This window comes from Python bivittatus, unplaced genomic scaffold (assembly GCF_059951505.1).
Source record: "Python bivittatus isolate LINGU-HERP-01145 unplaced genomic scaffold, Pbiv_v1 ctg000980_np1212, whole genome shotgun sequence".
NCBI classification, from domain to species: Eukaryota; Metazoa; Chordata; class Lepidosauria; order Squamata; family Pythonidae; genus Python; species Python bivittatus.
Window position 1 is genome coordinate 60,348,592 of NW_028277125.1, and position 23,553 is coordinate 60,372,144.

Genomic DNA, 23,553 nt, shown 5'->3' on the forward strand with positions numbered 1-23,553 from the left:
CCCTATTACTGAATGCCATGAATATGTCATATTGATGTACAGTTTTTAAAATTTAAAAAGACCCCAAATACGATCTGCATATAGTAACAACTGATACTCAAATTCTGCTCCTTTGAGTTCCTTAATAGTGCCACACTGTCTTATTGAATAGGCCAGAGATTCCAAGAGCAATATCAGCAGAGAGAAAGCACATCCTTGGTGTATGCCCTGTCATGTTTTAATTACAAGGAGATAAGCCCATTTGCAATCACACAAGCAGGAGATTAAAAATACATTTTTATCCAAGAGATAAATTCAAGAGGAAATCCAATTTCCTTCTTAACTGCTACCAGAAATGTGATTTGCTCCACATGAAAAGCTTTTTTTGGCATTTAATGATGACATAATGTCTGTTTCATTTTTGCCCACATTAATGATAATAAATCTACCATTATCTGAGGCTTGGTCCCATTTCATAAAACTCACTTGTGCAAGCGGAATTACTGAGGTAAAACTATCTGTAATCTTCATGCCAGAGTAGTGATTAATATATTTGCATAAATTTTTAACAAAGAAATTGTTTGCACAATTCAAAGGTCTTTACAAACTTTGTAAATAACAATGATGTAACATCATAAAATTCAGTTGGTAAAGCTCGGTTTTGAATAGATTCATGGTATATCTACACCCAAACAGAAAACAAACTCTTAATTTTTTTATAACACTCAACTAGTATTCTTATCTGTCGATAAGATTTCAGTATAATCACTGTGAACTCTCATTGTATTAATGGTATCAAACATTTCATGTAAAGTTAAGGGGCAGCTAAGTTTGATTGTGCAACCAAAATTTCTGAAAGATTTCTCTCAGTTAAAGAGATATCTCTTGCATAAAGAGATGTTCTGCATTTTCAGAATGCAAACTTTTCCAGAATTCCAAAAATTGGCAATGACTTTCAGTATAATCACTATGAATTACTCGTGAAGAATAATTCAACCATGAAACCAATAACTTGCCAGATTTTTCTTCCTGTTCCCAGTTTAAGACACTTTAATGAATATTTACTTCCCAAGTATATAACCCATCAAGTTCCAGTGTACATGACCTAAATAAATCAGTATACGATTTCTAGCATATGTATTCAGAGCTTCTACAATGTATGTATTAATTTTTTTCCCTCCAAGAGACAAGCTATTGTCTTACAAGTATAAATGCATCCCAAACTAACTTAACATTGGTCAATTCTCTGCTTATTTGAAAAATCCTGTATTTTTTTGTTGATAAACAAATGGAGAACTGTCTAGCAAAAAAAGGGTCGTAATACCATCTTTCACTTGGCCTTCTTTTCCCTCAAATCTAGTGGTACTGTTACTAGTACATGGCCTGAAAGTGTAACTTCTGTAAATATAATCTCATAGTCTCCTTGTTGAAAAACATCTTTCAACTATAAATCATTTTCAGCAGATTTATATAAACAGTGACCCAAACACTGCCAGAAGAATAGGGAACTTAATTAAGGAATCCACAATATAAATAAGCAAGAAATTATTGATTCTGACTGGTACAGTTAGTCCTCAGGTTACGATGGCAATTGGGATTGGCATTTCCATCGCTAAGCAATGTGGTTGTAAATTGCAATGTCACATGACTGTATTGCTTGGCAGCAGCAATTCTGGCAGTCCTGGCTGCTGTCGTACCCCCAGGACTGTGTGGTTGTTAATCAAGGACCTCACATGACCATGATGTGGGAAAGGCGGGATCCCCAGGCAAGCATCCAGCTGAGAGCTATGGGCGGGCATGCACTACAGAGTGTGGGCAGGTACGCGGGTAAGCACTATGGTGCACATACAGAGGCTATGGAGTGTGGGCAGGTGCTGTAGGCAGGCGAAAAAGTGACAGGAGCAGGAGCGACTTGCTACCACCTGCCTGTTTCCCCACTGACTTTGCTTGTGGGAAGCTGGCAGGGAAGGTTGCAAATGGTGATCACATGACTGCGTGATGCTGCAACTGTCATAATTGCAATCCAGTTGCCAAGCACCTGAATCATGATCATGTGACCATGGGGATGCTGCAATGGCTGCAACTTCATGGACCGGTGGTCGTAATCCGAGGACTATCTGTATTACATAATTTTTGTTTGGAAAATGTAGATTACCAAGTGGGTTGGATAAATCTTTATGGACCATCCAAAGACAAAGCAAAACATCACTGTTTTGCTAACCTTTTTATATTGAAGGTGGACTAGAGTATTGTTTCTGGAGTCTGTAATTTAAATTCGGATCCACTCTTGGATTGCAATAAACCTCCTAGAAAAGAACAAATCCCCATTTTCAAACATTCTTCAAGATTACACTGAGAACTCAGTTTAGTGTGTGTGTGTGTGTGTGTGTGTGTGTGTGTGTGTGTGTTAAGCCAATTAAATTTAGTAAGCAAGAATATTTACTCCACATGGCAATTATTAATATCCCAATTCATGGTTAATTCAATAGAAAAATGTACAGTACTAAATAGTCTAAAAATCTGTGTGGTTTTTTTCTTTAATATGACTAAAGTATACAGTAGGTTCCTGAATCCACAGGGATGATTGAAAAATAAAATACACAGCTAGTTTTGAAAGACTAAGGAGCCTTTACAATTGATTTTCTCTAATGAATGGCCCAGCTGTCAGTCTTCTTGAGATGGAAGGGAATTTAATAGAATCACAGAGTTGTATAAAAAGCCATTTTGGTCATCAAACTCAACCCCCATTCTGTGCATGAATCTGAATTAAATCATCCAGGAAAGATAGCTGTCCAACCTTTCCTTAAACAAATACACTGAAGGGACCTCTTCAATTCTGTCAGACTGTTCTTACGTTTAGGAATTTTTCTCCCTAACATTTGGCAACCTGAGGAGTTCATATTCTTCCAGACTCTTCTCTAGATGGAATCTGCCCACTGAATTTGTGCCTACTAAGAATATCCACCCTTTAAAAGATCAGAGGGCTGGTGGCCTGGAGAATGGCCACCTCAGTAGCATCCCCTTTACTATGAAACAGTTTACTCCCTGCCCCTCCCATGGTCAGGAAGATCTGATCCTGTTAAGATTGCCCTCATCCCTCATCACCGCTGCCCACACAGACAAGAAAGTAGAGAGAAGGGCCTGAGGTACTATGAATGTATTACTACTAATTGTAGTATTTCACATTTTAAATCACTTTTTGTCATAGGCCTCAAAACAACACATATAGTTTAGCCCTTCATTTTGTCTGCCCAGTAACAATTTTATTGCTAGATTGGGCTGAGTGATGGTGATTGGCTTGAAGTCATCCAGTAAGCTTCATGGTTATGTACAGAATTGAACCAGGGTCTCCCCAATCTTGATTGCTATACCACTAATAAACCTCTCCTTGGTTTATTTTTATTTATTTTAAAAATCTAACTTTTACTGACTAAGGGAAGCAATACTTTCTCTCAGAATTTGTGCTATTTTGTGAAGTCACAGGCACTAGTTAAATGAACTTTCCCCTCAACAAAATCACTAATGAAATATATCTGAACTCTCCTATAGCTGAAACTGCATTACATAATAAAACTATTGTCCAGAAAGGCCCCAGTTGGTATTTGCAGTGCCTAGAGAACATGACATTGCAACTGGAACCTTTCCTCATTTCTTGTAACTTTTCTAGATACATATGAGGTATTGTCCCTTGACACTGACAATTTCTGTAGTTTTAATTCACACTTGATGTTTTTGCTTGTGCTACAGATGTAAAGGTTGGGGAAAAAATTGTAATATTCAAATATATACACATTCTCCCACTCCAATTTCTCCGTCCCACAGTCTATTCTGGTCTTTTGATAGTAGCAGCAGCAGTATTATACTACTAATAATACTAAATCAATAATGAAAATGTTTATTTTAAAATAATGAGGTAAATGTTTAAGATAAGGTATTTATACACTGAAACTGTTTACTCCCCAAAGTAATCTCAAAAATCTACGCTACTGGAATACTGTTCCATACAGGATTATTACAATTTACATGATATTATAAGCAAGCCAAGTTATACTGAATATATTTTACGTTTTTAAAGTAATAAAACACTTCTAACATTGTAAAGAGTGCTAAAAAGTTTTCTAATTAAAAAAACCCCAAATGGTAGAAAACTTTGACTATTCCTAGACTTTTTGAGTTAAATACTACTAGATGATATTTGTAAATATAAATGTGTGACAGACTACTCCAGGTTCTGCAAGTTCAAAGTTGTTTGGGTTGTATAGTGGAACAAGTTATAACGGAATAAATTGGTATGTCCCATTTCAAATCACAGAAAGCCTTTCAAGAAGTATAAAACAAACTCTCTTTTCTAGCCCAAGACATTGTGACATGATCTCACACAATGGCCTGGATGTCAAAAGAAAGAAGTCTACCTGAGATATTTCAACATTTCTTTGGTTATTGTGGAACTTTGGGGGCCTGGCAGACACTTTAATGCCAATGTTGTTTCTTTAATGCTTTTATTGTAGGGACCTAATGCAAGATTTTAATGAAAATAATCTCTCAGAACTGTCTACCATTTCTTGATTAGATTACAATATTAAACATCTTCTGCAGATGGAAGTTCTAATATACCACTGCTGAAGGACTACTATCAGCAGCTGAAAAATCTTAGATTTTGAGTAACTCATTCTTCAAGCCCTTTTTTGGACAGTCTTACTATTAAAAAGAAAGAAAGAAAAAAATCCTTTTCTTTATCTTACCTGTATGTGGCACCATTGAGCTCTGGATGAATTGCTTGCTGATCTATTACTGACCAAGGAGCAGTTGTGACAAAGAATTCCTTGTTCACACAGTTCCGTAGGCTTTCGGGGATGCGACCTGAAATTGGAATCATTAGAATTTTAGAAGTCTTACTGATGTTATGCAGCCAACTATACCAAACATGCTGTTTTTCCACAATGCTTTAATTGGGGGCTGAGGGAATATTCTCCTAGACTCCATTCCAATTTGGGATGGTGTTCAAAATACAGGAATATGGTGGAAGTTGCCTGAAGGTGAAACAGTATGCAACGACATGTTCAATATAATTGCCAAGGGTCCTGCTGAGTGTTTTAAAGGGTTAGATTTTAAAATTCTCCATCCCTTTGCTCTGCTGCTGTTTTATAAGCCCCTTTGGGACACACAGTTTCTACTTGCTCTCAGGCTTCACTGGAAAGAAGAGGAACTATTGGAAAGATGCTATATCATATACCTTACTAGCCAAGTCACTGGTAGGGGAATGGCAAATTCTTATGCAGTGTGAAACTGGCCAACAAAATGACATTAACTGTGTGATTGATCAAAATATGATCTCCTTTCCACCCACCACAAAAATATTTGTCCTTCATTCCATGAAAGTGGAGTTAACAGAAGTAACTTGCTAGAATTACTGCTATACTGATACAGATAAAGATCAAAAAAGTCTTAGTCTAGTCCAGTGTTTTTCAAACTTGGCAACTTTAAGATGTGTGGACTTCAACTGGCTGGGGGATTCTGGGAGTTGAAGTCCACACATCTTAAAGTTGCCGAGTTTGAAAAACACTGGTCTAGTCTTAGACGCTGTTTGGAATCTATCATGCAGCCAAAACCTGAACAGGCTGTAAATACTTGTCCTGCCCCCAGTTCTGCATGTCCCATTTGCTCTGCCCTTTGCTTTTGTCGCAACTGTACTGCACGTGTATCAGCTGGGACCCTAAGCAGCAGAGTCCTCGGTTAGGAGAAATCTGTCCTTGCTTTCAAGGGACAGTATTGTTTTCCTTCAGACTTCATCACTTAAGACAGGGAAGTTGGGGGGAGCAAACTGGGAGGTTTAAAACAAAACCCAACCAAACAAAAAACAAAACCAAAGCCGCCCCTCCCAGGGCTACAAATGCCACCTGTGCCCCTCAACCCTCCTGCATGCTCAGAGACTGATTTTTAACCCCGAACAAAAGAGTACAGCAGAAATATTCAGGCAAGCTTGTTTTCTGTTTGGGGAGGGTTTTCAGGGTCAGGCACATCTGCTTCCTATATTCAATGCAGGAAGCCCTTCGGCGAGGTAATGAACCTTGCCTATAGCAAAGGCAGTTGGGGTACCTGTGATAGCTCGGCGTATCTCTGTTGCAGCAGCTTCTCTCATCTCTAGTGACGCCTGTTCACTATACCAAGCAGTATGTGGTGTACAAATTAAATTGGGTGCATCTTTCAGGGGCCCTTGAGCAAAGCTACAAAAACATTTAAGAGACAAGGTTAAAAAAAAAGCTTTGAATTAAATGCCATCAGAGAATCCCAATTCACCACTCCTTTGCTTTCTTCCAGTCCAGAGAGCTATCCAAGACATGATGGATGTAAACCAGAATTCTTATTCCAGTTTAACCACTTCTAAAAATGGGCTGATATAAAAAATCATTTTACAATGCTTTCCAAGGATAATGAAACACAAGATTTGACAAATTCCCCAAGGAAAACGATTTCTAATTCAAGTTTTTAGGATTTGGGGCAGATTAAGATGTTATATGCAATCAGATTGGATACGACAGGGAAGCCAGATGTGTTTTATTCATACGTCTGCCCAGATACATGAAATCTAAGTGAGTTGTGCAATTTTCTTCTAACTGGCATGGAAAAAAACTATTAGAAAAGAAAGAGGGCAGGGAGGTAAGCTGCGGGGGCAGTGTTCTTGAGCCTCTCATTCAAGTAAATCTACATAGCAATGGACTATACTGTTACACTGTCATTTGTTGTTTTGGAATTCAACAGGACATAAAACCCGTTAGATATCAAAGCTAGTTTTCAAAATAATCATTGATTGTTACAGAAATGGGATTTATTAAAACAAGGAAGCAAATACCTTATTTATGTAAAACAATAGATTATTTATTGTTTCAGCTGCAGGCCATAATCTATTTAGAACAGGTAAACGAATGTATCACCAAAATGCAACTACAGAGGGAGAGTGGGTGGGTGGGCGGGGGGTAGATGAGAAAACATGTGTCATGACATCCTGATGCAAGTGCCACCCCTTACGTGCATGCATTTAATGTCACAATGCAAGTACAAAAGGGATGGAGTTGCTGTCATGATGTTGCAACACACATTTTGTCATTTAGATCAGGGTCCTTAACCTGAGATGGACAGATTTCAGGGGGATCTGTGAATTTGGATGGGAAAAAAAGCCGACAACTTAATTTTCACTAACCTCTAACTGAAATTTAGCTTTTGATTCAGCAATGTATACACATATTTGGGTGACTATATTTGAGCATCACTGGTTTCTGCTGTGATATGATCTATATCTATGTATTTTATTTTATACATTTAAATACATTTTTTTGAGAAGGGGTCCCTACATTTCACCAGACTCTCAAAGGAGTCCATGGCCCAAGAAGGTGGAGAACCCCTGATTTAGATGAAAGTTCTGTTTGCAGCAGATGACTTCATCTTGGTTTACAGAACATAGAGATTTCCTCTATGTGGCCTTCTTCCCGGACACAATAAAATACACAACTTTACCTCTGCAATTCAGAATAATAGCAATTTGTACGAAGACTGTAATGTTTAATGTGTTGCAGTATACTTAATCATAATCAAAATACCAGTGGAAAATCATTGGCTATTTATTCCCATTTCAGAAGCAAGACAAGAAAGCAGGGCTTCAACTAGGTCATCTTGGGAGTTCATAGAAAAAGCAGAATTTAACATGTGGACTGCCTTCCTGCAAACCACAGAAAATAAGGAAGTTTGCATTCTGCTTTCCCTGCTATTCTCTTCTTGGCTACAGGCTAGTGGGTCCATGGGAGGAGTCAAAACAGGCAAAATAGTGCATGCAACATTGCAATCCAAGCCCTGCCTCATTGTCCATGCATGTCAATGCAGATACAATAGTGGCAGGTCTTGGATTACTATGCCGTGCCTGCCACTTTGCCCATTTTGAACCTCCGATCACTGGCAGATATATTTTGAATTATTTAGTCAATACTCATACATGGTCTCACACAGGAGAACTAGTTTTTACAAGTGTGGCTGGTTGAGGCAGCCTGCTTGGTAAAATTAAAAAGGAGGGGCATCTTTAAGTGCTGCAGAGGTGGCAGTGGAATTGAAATCCACCTTTCTCATGCATTTCATTTATTCATTCATTCATTCATTCATTCATTCATTCATTCATTCATTCATTCATTCATTCATTCAATGTAATGGCTGCTCATCTACCAAGAGAAATGTGTGTGTCTGCTACTTGAAAAGCTGACATCAGCAGGGACATCTATTTGATCAGCAACCATGTTTGCATGGGACTTAATTAGGTGATTCTTAGCTCCACTGCAATCTTTTTCTCTATGACCAGTGCTTGATAAAACCTATTATTGGCTTCCTTTGAGTTACTTCTAGGAATTCTTGATGTTGGATTGCTTTTGTTTCGCTGCTAATACTATTATGGTTTTACACAATGCTTGTTTTGTTTGTCCTAAAATATGAAACTACATATCAGAATGAGTAGAAGGAACAGGAGCAGATCCTCAAGATGGTTGGGCTGATGAAATATCATCAAACTCTGGACAACTTCAAAACATTTTATTTGAAGGGTGGGAGGGAAAGGCTTCCTCCAGCTTTCTACAATTTAATGCCCTTATCCACACAATATGTGAAGCCCTTAGCCGTAATACTTTTTATATTTTCAGTCTAGAGTGTCGTATATAATTCATAGGCTTATGGCAACACTTAGACCTGCATCTTTCTTGTAGCAGCATTACATGTATTTCATTGTAAGTAATAGCATGTGGATTGCAAGAAAATATGGTTCTTTCAATAACCATATTTTTTAATGGACCTGAATCCAATACCTCACAGGAGCCTAACTAAGCAGATGGCCAGATTCCATGCAGAAGTGATATCTTTGTTCCTGGGGAGTCACAAATCACTGACCTTTTGCCACTGATGACTACTTGTTTTCCTGCTTGGAAGGAGCTGCAATTCTAGTAGAGAGGGTCACTTTTCACTTAAAAATGCAAGCTTATGCCATAATACATGTGTCCTGCTTAAAGGAACATAACACTTTTTGTTTTTGCTGAAAGCAACTAAAATAGATTCCTCACAGAAAATCCTGAAGAATTCAGGAGACACTATTAGGTCTACCACTTCTGTTACAGAAATATAACTTTCACAGTTACTAAGTCCATTAACAAAGCCAGTTATGACCCCAGTTTTTGCAGCTCAGTAACAACAGGCTCACATTGATCTTTAAAACTTTTCAGCAGGTTTCTAAAATCTTTAAGACGTTTTATTTCTGAAAGTCTAACCATTTTCTATGGCTGGATTTATCAATGCTTCTCTGTCTTACTATGGACAATGCCACTGTCTTTCTATCTATATGGCATTTCAAGATTACATGGATAGGATTTGCTTAGAGCAGGGGACAGGAACCCAGAGGTTATATTCCCCTGTCCCAGCACCCTGAGATTTTGATGGTCTCCTTTTTCTTTTTTTTTTTCTGCAAAGAAAGAGTTAAGGTGGGTATATGGTTAGGTGGCTTCCAGGATGCAAACTGTTCCCATCATCTCCCTTGAAGTATCTTCCCAAAAGTATCTTCCCAAAAACATTTAGTTAAAAATTCAGCTATCCACCTTCTGCTGATATCAAAGCACCTACCAGTGGCCTCCTGAGGTGTTCCAAAGTTCTGAAGGCATGGTTGTAGCCTCAACCCTCCAAGTGCTGCCCAGATCATGCGGGCTACAACATGAAGTGTTCTAATACTTACCTAAATGGTTCTGATTCGTGGACATCCAGTGCTGCCCCTCGTATCCTCCCTTCCTTCAGAGCTTGGGTTAAGGCCTTTTCATCCACCAGACCACCACGGGCTGTGTTTACCAAAAATGCTCCCTGCCTCATCTGAGAAGAGAGGAGAAAAAAGAAAAGTCTATTCCAACACTTTAGTTTACAGATTTTTCTCTGGGTTTCTCACCCTACTATAGCAGCATTAATATCCACTCCCATGGTAGAATCTGTTCTGAAACAACTCAGGACCAGAAAATGAAGGGGATGGTGTGTATAAATAGATGCCGGACAACTGTAATTTACTTTTTGAAGACTGATGTATTTTTATTCTTAAGTCTTCCTCTGGGCCATGGTATGTCATGCATCTTCTTCTTCTTCTCACTCAAGAATAGACTTTCAGCTTGTTTACAGAACCAGCTTGAGCTCTTCCTTTATTTTTAAGATGGGAATAGATCATCAATACAATGGCACAAAGTGTGTCATTGCACTGGAGGCAAACAAATGCTGTGAGGACTGGCAGGTGCTCTAGAACAGCCTTCTGGGGTACGATGGAGCCAGTGTAGTGTAATGGTGCTGGTGCTGGGCCAGGAACAGGGAGACCCAGCTTCTAGTTCATCCTCAGTCACAGAGGTTCACTAAATGACTTTGGGCCAGTCACTCGCCTTGCTGTGAGGAAAAAACTAGAAGGTGCTTTACGTTCATCGTCTTGAGCTCCTGAATGAAGGATGGCATATAAATCTAATAAAATAAATATATATGGCTACACTAATAGCTGAGATTGCCCCCAAGATTCATATGGCCCCCAACCCAGCCCTACTTAAATGAGCCCTTAAAACCTGGCTCTATGCCCAATCTCTGGGTTACAGTGAATGATGGACCCTTTGTGTGATGTTCTGTTTTTTTTCAAACGATTGTTGTTTTTTTCCAAAGTTTTTGATTATATATTTTGTGTTTTTACTGTTGTACTTTGTAAACTGCCCAAAGTTACAGCAGATTGGGGTGGACTATAAATTTCATAAATAAATAAATAAGTAGGGAAAATGGGAATTATTACCCAATCACATCTGAAGGCTGCTCTAGGGACAATAATAATCACAGCCTTCAGATGTGATTGGGTAATAATTAAGTAAACAATGATCAGGTTTGATCTATGAATTACCTTTAGAAAGATCACAGCATTTATACAGAAAGTTCTAAAATTCCATGAGAATTCCATGAATTCTCTTGGCTTTCAACCTCAATACATTGCAATAAAATTTCTGAACCTTTTGCTGTGGTAAATAAGCTTACAATGATTGGTTGTCCTCTCCCCAGAAATATTACCTTTTTACAAAAGTACCTTGTGTCCCCAAGGTGCTTTCCTAGGTTACTCTATGCTACACTACAAATGTTAGCTAAATACCTATTTACTATTCATGTGTTCCTTGCACCAAGCCGAGGTAATTAAGAAAACCTCAAAATCAAAGCAGCACTTGATGAAAACAACAGGATTGAATTAGATCTGTGTAGCCTTAAAAGAGAACTTAACTGAGTTTAGAAGATTTTCCCAAGATCTATGACTAAACTAAGGAGGAAAGAACAGTAATTGGCTGAGATTCCAATCTGAGAAAAATTTAATGACCTTTTTTTTATTGGTCATCTAACCTCCTTCTGCTCTGAACATGTTTGGAAAGAGGGCTAGACATTTTCAGGATTCATTTTATGACATGCTGCAACCTCCTAAATTAAGAACATTATTCCAAGAAGAGAAGAGGCTGATATAGATAGAACATGAACAGAAGACTCCTTCAATTACTTATTAATAACCAGCATAGTTACTCAAAGGTTTTTGAAAGACCACTGATGTAAGGAGTTGTGTCTTGTTACATGCTGCAGTGTTATGGAATCTCTAATTTACTTTTGAGTTTAAATCAGTCTGTTAACAAGGCAGAAGAATGTGCAGAAGGCAAGTGGAAAATCAGTTTACAGTATGAAGACAGGATTGGTTGTGCATGTTGAAGACCTTTGGCATATGGGATTGGGTGGCGTATCCATCCTTGTGCTCCTTGATCTCTCAGTAGATTTCAATGCCATCTATCACAGTATTTTTCTGGACCAGCTGCAGAGGCTGGAAGTGGGGAACCATATTACAGTAGATCTCCTCCTTCGTCTGTGGTCTGTTCCAGTTGGTGCTGATGAGGGGGAGGTCAAGTCCATGGCCTCCCATTTGTGAGATGCCTCAGGGCTTGGCTCTCTCACTCCTCTGTTTAACATCTACATGAAACTGCTGTTAGGTAATCTGACAATTCAGGGTTTGACATAGTTAGCATACTGATGATACCCAATTATATCCCAACTCCAGACCAGCCAAGTAATGTTGTCCTGTCCCAGTGTCTGAAGACTTTACAGATCTGGATGGGCGGAACAGAGTCAGACTCAATCTTGACAAAATCAAGCAGGTATTTGGGCCCCTCACTCTGGAAAATTTCCATTTTTAGTCTTGGAAATAGCAGCACTCTATTATTCAAGACCAGTGAGCAATTCCAGAATCTTCTTGGATTCATAGCTCCTGCTCAAAGAGCAGGCAGCAGCTGTGGCCAAGAAAACCTTTGAACAGATTCATCTAGTGTTGTGGCTGAGCCTGTTCCTAGATCAGGAAGCTCTTCAAACAGCCATTCATATCCTAGTCACTTCATGACTGAATTTTTGCAACACACTCTGCCTTAGGCTGTGCTTGAAGATCACCCAGAAGCTACAGATGGTCCAGGATGCTGCAGCATGGTCACGCCATACTATACCCATCTGATACTGCTGCTCTGCGAGCTGTACTGATTGCCAGGTGGCTCCCAGATACAGTTCAAGGGGATGGTTATTTGAGGGACCACATACCTGCGATCTAGTAAGATCAGGCAGAGTGTGTATGCCCCAGCATCTATAAGGACCTAGGAAGCATGCCTTCTCTACTGTGTCATCCCCCCAGAGGATGGTCTGGCTCCCAACCTGATGATGTTCTGGAAGTCTTTGAAAACCTGGCTATTCTCCTAGGGCTTGGGGTAGGGTGATTACTCAGCCCTTGTAGGTTTCTTTGTGTACTTCTTTGAAACTTTTGGATGTCCATGACCTGTTTTTCTATTTTATTATTTCTTATTTTTTAAAGTCTAGCCACCCAGAGTCATCAGGAGTCGGGTGGCCTCTAATTCATATAAACAAACAAATAAAACCTCAGCTACCCCAAGGATAAAAATGCATACAATTCCTATTTGCCTCTGCTTGGTACCCTCAGTGCCAAGAGGAGTACAAGCACTCAAAAGACACAAGGTCCTAGATTCCATTTAAAGCAACAGAATTCCCTCCTTCTCCTCCACTTAGATTTACCTGCTTAATCGTAAAATCATTGATCAGGTGATGATTGTGTTCATTGAGGTTACAGTGTAATGATACGCAGTCACTCTGGTACAACAGATCCTGGAGTGTGTAGACTCGCTGGACCCCCAGGGACCTTTCTATGCCATCTTGCAGGTATGGGTCATAAAAGATCACATTGAATCCAAATGCTTTGGCTCGAACAGCTACTGCTTGCGCAGTGCGACCTAAGCCAAAAAGACAAATAAACAAGAAGCCACACACAGACACAGACACAGACACACACAAATCAGAGAATTGTAGTAATAGACTTGACAATGTACCAGCACTCTTATCTATAGACTGGAACAACTGGCTGCCGAATGCATTTTCCTATCATGACAAAAGCATTTATGCTACAGAGAATTATTTAATTTATTTAATTATTTAATAATTAAACACATTTATTTATTTATAATTTATAAATTGCCCATTCCAATAGCTTTAGGCAGCTTCTAAAAATATATTCTTAACATTAAAAGTGAACTTTTAACACTTTTAAAAGGCTAAAAGGGCCTGGATAAAAATGGACGTTTTAAGCCCCTTCCTAAACTATAATAAGGAAGGGTGAATTTTAACGCCAATGGCCAATTTATTCCACAATAAAGAAGTGTCAATATTTTTACATGCTTAGAAAAGACTTCTTTATCTTCTTTCCCTCCCTTCCTGCTGGTAGAACTTAAATCTCCAAGAGATAAATTGTCTTGGCTGTCTTCACTGAAGGTCAAACATGGACCGTGTAATGCAGCGTGTACAAGGGCATTTCTAGAATCTGCCTTTAGAATATAGGCAGCTATGGCATTTTTCAAAAAGGTCCATTAAATATTTGCCACTGCATTTCAGAAGCAATTAATTTGAATAGACATTGCTATGTGCATGGAGAAGTATGCCCCAGCTTTAACAGAGAGCATGGTGCAATAATCAGTGGTTTGATGCCAAATTCTCAAATTGGAGGATGGGGAAAGGAAAGAGGCAGAGATCCCAGGGAACTGCCTCTCATTGCAAGTAATACAAAGCACCAAAATGGAATCTGAAGCACCCAAAATAGTTAAAAAACAAACCAAACCAAAACCATGCTGCGTGTCCAGCCACACTCTGAGCTCTGTATGGCTTCTCAATTCTGATCACCAACAGGAAAACATGTTAAGGAACTCTTATTACAAATGACTTTGGTACAACTGTAGAATGACAACCCCCCTCTGAGCCTTATTTATTAGAAGAGCAACTTGTTTGCTGTAGGGTTTTTTCTCCCCCTCTCCCCCCCTTCCTTCTGCACTCTTGCTGAATGGCTATTTAATTGGGCATGACTAAGACAACTGTCATGGTTTGGAAGCAAAGGTTTAATAAGGCTCTTCTGATAAAGAGGGACAGCTGCAATGCAATCAGCAGGTCATTATCCACAATGTCATTCCAATTCAATGTCATTGCTGGTTTCAACTAAGTTCTACATCAAGATGGGATTCTTTTTTAATGTAGAGAAAGGCAGAGAACCAGGCCTAAGAATGCAAAAATGGGTCTCAGAATAAAGTAACAGAGTTCCATGGAAGTGACTAGAGGAAAAACTCCCTGTTCTTATATGCTGTATTTAGGCACAGATGGAAATGCAGACACACCCATCTTTGATTGCCATTACTCATTAATAGCCACAGGATAATGTGCACTTCAGTGCCTGGTGAGGAGGAAAAACCTTAAAAAAAAAATTTGTATCCTGAGATGCAAGCTGCAATTGACTATTAACTTGCTTAATTTATTCTGAGCACATACAGGGATAAAGCACACCGCAGGGATAGATGGTCAAAGTGAGAGACTCCAAGCATACAATTAAAGAATAGGAGACCAACTCAAAGGGGGCCGAAAGTTGTTTCCTTTAGAGACTGGGGCTCCATCCCTCCTTCTTCCAAGCACAGGGAGCTTTGAAATCATGAGCTACAAACAGGCTTCTCATGAGAAGGTCCCTCATGTTTACTTTGTGCTAATAGGAGCCATTGCTAGGAAAAGCTGAATCCAGTGAATGGTGCAGATCAGAGGTGAAGAACTGTAGTTCTCAAAACACTGTTGAATTACAACTCCCTAGATCCCTCACCACTGGCATCTAGGAAAGGAGCTGGCTGTTGGGAGCAGACTCCCTGCTCCAGGTTACACTAAGCCTTCCCTCTGCACTCATGGTTAGGCTTCTGCTCAAAACATCATCTTCCTCAAATAATGATGCAGCAGTACATCTGGTGGCAGAATCCATATAGAAATCTCCTTGCAAGATTTGGCCCCTATGATATACATTTTGAACAAGCCAACTGTTTTTTGTTTATTTCCCTCCAGAAAGTTCCAACGTACCAAATCCAATCAGACCAAGTGTTTCGCCTCTAATACGGGCTGCTCCGGAAGCCACTTCCCGTATCTGTTCTACACTCTGTACTCGGGTTCCTTCTCTCAGAGCTTGGTAAAGCCAAGTGTTCCGCCTGTAGAGATTCAGGACGTGACACAGGGTGGAATCGGCCGTTTCTTCAACTGCTGCAGAGGGGATGTTGCAAACAGCAATCCCTGGAGTATGGGGCAGAAACCCAATTTTTAGTGAAGAAGAAAACTCACAAAATCACAGAGTTTGCTTCTAAATAAACTACTTTCTGTTTCCTGGAGAAGAAAACATTTTGCAATAGTACTAAACTGGATTAAATATAGCATCTCTTGTGACAATTAGTAACACCAATGATCAAAAGTTTTCATTCCAGACCTGTGTTGCTATAAGTGTATTAAAACATCCAGGGTTCTAATGAGGGATTTGAGCACCACCACTAGTACAGAACTAATAAGTTCCATGCACATGAAAAGGAATCAATTTCAGTTCCATTGCTGGTTTTCCATTTTGACTTAGGTAGAAAACATAGCAAATTGCAAGTCAGACTATTATTGGCAGTGATTTTCTTGCCAACCATTGTCATCTTGTCTTAGTGATATATTATGTGTGTTCTAGGCCCTAAATTATGGCTTCTCTTCAAGGTGAACCTGACATGTGGGTTCTGAAATACAATTTGCATGTGCCTTGTCTAAACATTTCCACAGTTCTGAAGCTGATGGCCCTTCTGACATCAGAACAACATTATGGACCATGGAATTATCATAGGATTACACACTGGTATAATAGTTAAAGTGTTGGATTAGAAACCTGGAGTTTGTGAGTTCTAGTCCTCCATTAGGCACAGAAGCTGGCTAGGTGACCTTGGGCTAGTTAGTCTCTCTCTCAGCCCATCCCACTTCACAGGGTTGTTGTGGGGAAAATAGGAGGTGGGAGCCTTATGTATGCTGCCTATACAAAATAAAGGTGGAATATAAATTTAATAATAAGTAAAATAAATTACATGGCTTATGAATAACATCCAAAGGGAAAAAAGAAAACGTTTCACAAAGACTCCTTGGCTCCTTCTTCTGTTAGATAGCATTCATCTTCAATATGACTATGCAGAATCAAATTGTAATGCTGTTAATTGCAGAAACGGAAACAAAGAATGCAATTTATTTTTCTGAAAGTATCATGAGGTGGGGAATCCTCACTTACACCCCTTTGTATTGAGGACAACCCATCTTACAGATCGACTCCAGTCCTCGTCTGGCAGAGCTGAGGAAAACTGCTTGTCTACGCTGCCTGTATAGATGGGCCTGAGTGTGCTGCAGCCAGTCAGCAGGAGCTCCAGATCTCACCTCCGCTGCCTAACATGTCAACTTATCCATCTGAACAGCAGTAGTGAGACCAGTGCAAAATCCTGATGTATAATTTTTTTCTCACTGCCCTTCCTCTGATCCCATGCAGTTTTGACAAACCATAACTGGAATCCCTTCTTGAGATGTGTGAATGCTATGAAAAGTCTCTGGTCCTCATTTAGAAATACTGCCATTTAGAAATACTGCCATGCTCAATAATTCATGCTTTTGATTTTATCCTAACATTCCCCCCAAGACTTATTTTCATCCTTGCCTTGCATACCCGCAGGAAGATGATTTGTCTTCGTGGGATGGCCTGCTTTCACATGGTAATGCCTAAGCTAAATGATGTAACATAATAGGGTTAAGTAATAAGCAGCTTTGATAAAGCGTGGCAATGTTCACTCAGCATAGGATTGATTCTTTTGACGGTAGGATACCAGAGTAAGGAGAAGAGTTCAGCAAAATTAGCTTCTTCTTATTCTCCAGTCGCTCCAGGATGGTAGCAGCACCATCTGTTTGCATGCTTTGAAAGCAAAACTCATCTTAACCTTATCCACAGATTTCTGTCTCTTAAACTCATCTTAGATAATGGGCATAGAGGAATTAATTTTTCCTCACTTTCCTCCAAAGATAATAGCATAAATATCCTACACGCACCTCCCAAATACTCATGCAAGGCTATAGACAGATTATATTGAGAACAAAGGTTTGGTGGAAGTCTATGAGGTGAGATTCCTGGTGATGCAGAGATTTCAATCAAAGTTCCATCAGCCCTCTTCTCAGACTGTAACCTACTCACTAACACATTAGATGTCTATTTCTATATGGCAAAGCTTGGTGAACTAAGGCACTTTGCTCCTTCCCAGACAACAATTTTTTCCCCATATAATCTTAAGTCGTGTTCATACTACATAGGGAGAAAAAATATGGAAGAAAATAAGATGAAGTGATCCAATCAATGTCTTACCGTAAACAGATGCTGAAAGTCAGTCACGTGTAATGTACCAAGAGGAAGAACGAGTTTTAACTCAAGCCTTGAATGTCTACAATAGTCCCCTACAGCCTGGTGTCTTCTTGATGTAGTGAACTACAATTGAATACTAGCTAGGGAAATTACAGTCCAATATATCTAGAGGGTACCAGAATGGAGAAGGTTGGCCTACAAGATCCAAGAGCTTCTGATGTCAGCAGTAGTTTTTCTGCTTTAATGTGGCCATGCTATAGGGCAGAGAGTTATGGATGTCTTTAGAGGATATGGCAGTTAGAAAAATATGTTTGTGTATATTAAGGCCTTTAAAACTTCAGCAGATTATTTAAGTGTTGGTCTTCTGAGGCAATAAAAGAAAAGAATCTTCAAAGGAAATCTTCAAATGTAGATGATAAATTACTTCTTTGAAAATTCCCTAAAAATAATCTGACAGCCAAATGATGCTAGAAAGAAACAGTGAGGAGTTACAGGCAAGTCTGAACGTATTTATGTAAATGACACCACAAAGACTCTTGTTTAGAATGACAGCTACAAAAAATATGTGTTTCTTTAGTTTTATTAAGATTTACAATGGAATACTTTGAATCAATTAATCTTTTTAATGACACCCTATCGACAGACAGACACAGTTGGCATCCTATAAAGATCAATTTTATTTTATACGCTAATGTTATGGAACTCATTAGTGGTAAAACAATTAACAGTCCTGCTTGCAAATAGCTCAGAACTATTATAGCAGCAAACAGAAATGGCCAATATGTTATAATTCTTAAATCTAGTTAAGGATAACATCATTAGTTGTTTATATTTGTCAGGCAATAAGAGACTTTGCTGCAAAGAAATGCGAAACCAAGGGAACAAATGCCTACATGCTTTACTCTTAATAAATTAGTTCTTTAAAATACTTTCCAAATATTAAGTTCATCATAAATAAGCCTTTTCACAGGGAATAGCCTGTAGGATATTTTTGTATGGTTATATTGTAGTTATTTATGAAAAATTAAGGCTTCATTGTACTGGTGGTGCTTCAGGATTATTCCCAAATCACTTCCACATGGAAGCTACTTGGGGCATTCTCTTGATGAAGACTACTGATGTGGTATGCAACCTTTGGGCTCAATAAGATCTAAGATAAATAGGACTCTGTTTCTATGCAGCTCTAAACATTCCACCTGGCAATTTATTATAATACAGAGACAAACACATACATGCCAATCCATGTAAAAAGATAGGTAGCTCCAAGGCAGCACAGCCATGTTGGAGAATCATGGAACTTGTAGTCCATGGTAGAGAAGGTTAGCATCTGCTAACAGATTAGCCTGTTGGATAGCACTTCAAAAGGACTTTCCCTGGAAACTATACTACGAAAGGTAGCCCTTACATAAGCTCCTCAGAAATCACCGAGTCCCAGAAGAACTAAAGGCAAGAGTAGGAATGCCATCAAAGTGAAGAGAGAAACGTTACCCCAATATTATCAATTAAAGTTACTACTATCTTTCAGGAAAATAATATGTGTGTTACTGTTTGTCAAGGATACTTGAATTCCTGAACTGATCAGGGGATTGGATTCAATGCCATCTTCCAACCACAGAAATCCATCGTCAGATTGGGGGATGACAACTTGTGTGTCATGATGTTATCATACAAATGATGAAATTTTATGTACTTGTGTCAGAAATCATGATTTGACTGATGCAACTACATCATTGCCACAATAATGTCACGAGAGACGTGTCATTATTTTGATGTCACTGTGGCTTGCTACAGTTACCATGTTTCCAACTCTAGGCTTCTATGCAGATAGAAGGTTGGTGGATTATTTATTATGAGACCCAAGATCTCTGGCCTGCAATGCAACTAATAAGAGTCTAAATTTAACAATAATAGCAATATCGTAAGTTTTCTTCCTGCTGGGAATACATAATAGAATATGAACCCAACAGTTTCCAGAATATGCATGGAATTAAGGTATATAACTAGAATTAAGTTTTTTTTTTTAAATTGAAAGAGATTTTGCATTAATTATACTAGAGTTGATCTTTATATCATTACAGTTAATTAGTTTTGGTCTACACTATCTTGAGCATTATGTGGAAAGGCACCTTCAAATATAATTGACACTGAGAATTTTGCTAATACAAACATTCCGGCCATTTGTCCCCTGTGGATGTCAGGGATAGAGAATAATCCAACTAATGTTTAAAGAGCAGAACTGTAATAAAAGGAGGCTAGTCTAGGAACCAAAGAGGTTGACCCTTGCCTTAATATTCCCTTGGGGCTAAAGATTAACTCTCGTTATTTAAAACTGGTATGGCAAATGATTATCTGCATTTCAATTAATCCAAATGGAAGACAGAGCTGAGATAATGCAAAGCTATCACAAGATCACCAGATCAAAAATCCAACTTTAGCTACTTATGTTTAGAAGGCAGGTAAGGTCCCACTGGGTGATTGTACTTTAGCGAGTGTTACCATCAGCTCATATAAGGATTTTATCCTGGAACAATCCATAACATCCCAAACATTTTGTCTCTCCTGAAAAATACATTTATTGGGTATAAAATTCTAGATTTGTAAGAATAAGTGTGAATGCATTATCCATATCAAACAAACAAAACCTCCAGAAGCAAACTCTTAACTGTGTTTAATATGACTTTTTAAATAATAAGTAATATCTGTCATGAAATTAATACCAGTTTTCCCAAACTTGGTGCTTCCATTATTTGCACATATCTGGAAGTTACCAACTTTAGGAATATGGGCCATTTATAATTTTTTAATGGAATAGGCAATAGAACTTATACAATTTATAACACTAATAGAAAATAACTACCATGGTATTATGTTCTGGAAGAAATACAGGGTCCAGTTAAGCAGCATTAATAGGAATAGCAGCTGGATCCAGAGACATAGAGCTGCATCCTCTGCATGAAGTCAAAACAGTCTGTACGTATTATTAAATAATATTTTAGTATTTTATGGATGAGTTGCAAAAAGCCATGAATTTACATATTTGTCTGTGTGCTCTGAAATGGACATGAAGAGATGCAAAGTTTTTGGTTCAGATTGTTCTCTGGGGTTAATCTCAATAAACCAACTTATAAACCATAGTTTGAAGTTAGCTTGTTTCCCATAATCACAGTTGAAATTAAATAGTTTCTTATATTCAAAACTGTACTAAGGCACTGTTAATCAAAAATAGACACTATCCTTCACATACTGTTTTGGAGGAAGAGGGTCAAACACATATGCCCAAGAGCTAACCTAGGCTTGTTTTCTGTGCTTCATTATGACCTAGAATTCCTCAATCTGATGCCTATTAGATGTGGCAAAATGTGCCTGGGAATTCTGGGAGCTGCAATACCAGCTTGTCTGGAAAATATGTTGGGAAAAGCTGGCTAAACATTGTTGAAGCCAAATCTTCATTTCTTCTACTAGCATTTCATAAACTTTTCTTGAAGTACTAGTATTGAATCCAATGCCTACAGAATTTTTATGAATATGGAGATACAGAAGCACAGAATATCGTTATCTGTTTCTATCTTCCTAACCACTGAAGATTATTCATGTGTGCAACAGGCAACATCACTTTCCCTCACTGCTTCTGAAAGTATAGTACTCTAACAAAAAAGTATGGAGCAATCTCCATACCAGGAGAGTGTCATTTCCACATCAGGATTCCATAGATAGGTTCATTTAACTTACAACACGTACCTTACCTGTACTAGAGATCCCATGTTGACTATGAATCAATAGTCATGTCAAATAACATGAAAATACTTTATCATATGTTAGAATTGTATCTAAGCCGCTCCCATGAAAAACAAGCCTATAAAGAGGTTCCTGAGACAATTAAGTAATTTATTTTACTTTTAAGAACAAGCAACATTTTAAAGAGAGGATCTACAGGAGTGGCATCTAAACGTACCAAGCTCCCCTGCAGCTTTGATGTCAATGTTGTCATAACCGCTGCCTATCCGAACAATGACTCGTAAGGCCTTGAACTTCTCTAGGTCCTCCCGGGTGAGAGTGATAGTGTGGTACATCATTGCTCCGACAGCTTCATTTAAAACCTAACAGACACACACAGAAAGTAGGAAATCATAGACATTAGTGGAGCAGATGGATATATTCTGGAAATAGCTGCTGAAGTCCAATGTTGAGTCATACTCAAATATCTATCAAGGCACATGGTTCAATCTGATAAAAGTGCTCAGAAACTCCAGAATAACAGCAGAAATCCTAAAAATGTTCAGCAAACAAATATTTTTATATCAGATTCTTCACTCTGAAGTGCTTATCTTAATTTAAGACTATGATTTAGAGAGCCTGGATAAAAAGGTCATCTGGCCAAACAGTAATCATAAAACAATGAGAATCTGCACATAAAATCTCTCTCTCTCTCTCTCTCTCAATTTCTTACCTCCCCACGTATGCACCAGGGACAGCCCTCCAGTTCTAGCATTAGATCCTAAATTGAGTCCACGATATATCCCCAAGTAATCCTCTCTTAATGTATAGTACATATTTATATACGTACTATATGTACTATTAATACGTATACGTATTAATGTATAGTATGTATTTATATAATGCTCAAACAATTTTAGAACTTATGTAGGCTACCACATTTATTAACTTTCAGAACTTATGTAGAAGTATACTACTACATTTATCAACTATCATACTACCTTTATTAACTTTCTCATGATGGAAGTCCCCAATCTGGCATCTACAGACATCAAAATAGCTCCAAATGCCTCTCCTGAAGATAGTAAGACTTCCTGCCCTACTTGAGTTTATACATATTTTTGAAAAAAAGAGTTAACTTAAAAACTGGGAACAAGTCATGTTGTGAAGCAAAGTGCTAGCCTATACCATTATCTTTATTTCCAAGAATAACTCTGGTGCTCACATAGATGGGCCATGGTTTGTTTGGAAAGAATGCTTACCTGCCTGGGCAAAGTACAGGAAAGCAGAGGTAGTAGGGAGTGTCCTGCAGGTGTGGGGTTAGAGGTGCTAGCAGGCAGCATTCTGATGATCAGTGCTTTAAAACTAATTATATCCCCAATAGCAATCATTTTGTCAATGGACAATTCTCCACAGCAGCCATGTTACAAGAGCAAGTACACCATGTTTGCAACATTCCAAATGGGCGGCTGTCCCTTGATATACTAATGCATTATTTTCCCCAGAACACTGATTTAAACGGCAGGTGAGTGATTGCTCAAGAATCATGTAAGAAAGGGAGAATGCAAGTAGTCTCCAATTCTTTCTCTTCTCGATAGAACTTTTCTAATTTCTTTATTGTCTCCTCCCAAATGCCAGAAAAGTGATAGATACGTATCCCTTGCAGAACTACCCAGAAGACTGCTGATCCACAATATATATCACTGCTTGGATGCCTTACTTAGAGTAGGCTTTGTTGGCTAGGGTCTCATAATTAAAAACATTGCAATCTTTATCCACCTGGAAGTAGTGATTTTCAAATCTATAGTATTCCCTGATCAGGGCTTGATGGCCATAAAGATGCCATTGAACTTGATTTCTTTGGCCCAGGAGAGAAATGAATTCACCTTAGAGAAGATGTGAATCACCAGTTTGTCTTCATGGAAAAAAGAGAGCTAAGGATTCAGAAACAGAATTCCTAGCAACAGTCACTTCTTGATATAGTGTTGGCTACCAAGTATTGTATTTCTTAACCCCAGTGTTAGATACATAAGTGAACTAGAGCCGTGGGA

General features: G+C 38.6%; 1 protein-coding gene across 4 annotated transcripts in view; it reads right to left on the minus strand.

Moving 5' to 3' along the window:
- Nucleotides 1–23,553, minus strand: part of CTBP2 (C-terminal binding protein 2) — a 238,947-nt gene that overhangs the window by 6,197 nt on the left and 209,197 nt on the right. For all 4 annotated transcript variants that reach the window (XM_088131983.1, XM_088131980.1, XM_088131981.1 and 1 more), the window contains 6 exons: nucleotides 21,741–21,885; nucleotides 15,460–15,666; nucleotides 13,102–13,316; nucleotides 9,731–9,861; nucleotides 6,076–6,203; nucleotides 4,722–4,839 (listed from right to left, as the gene is read on the minus strand). In XM_088131983.1, the coding sequence (XP_087988109.1) occupies nucleotides 4,722–4,839; nucleotides 6,076–6,203; nucleotides 9,731–9,861; nucleotides 13,102–13,316; nucleotides 15,460–15,666; nucleotides 21,741–21,885 (944 nt within the window). The remainder of the gene's footprint in view (nucleotides 1–4,721; nucleotides 4,840–6,075; nucleotides 6,204–9,730; nucleotides 9,862–13,101; nucleotides 13,317–15,459; nucleotides 15,667–21,740; nucleotides 21,886–23,553) is intronic.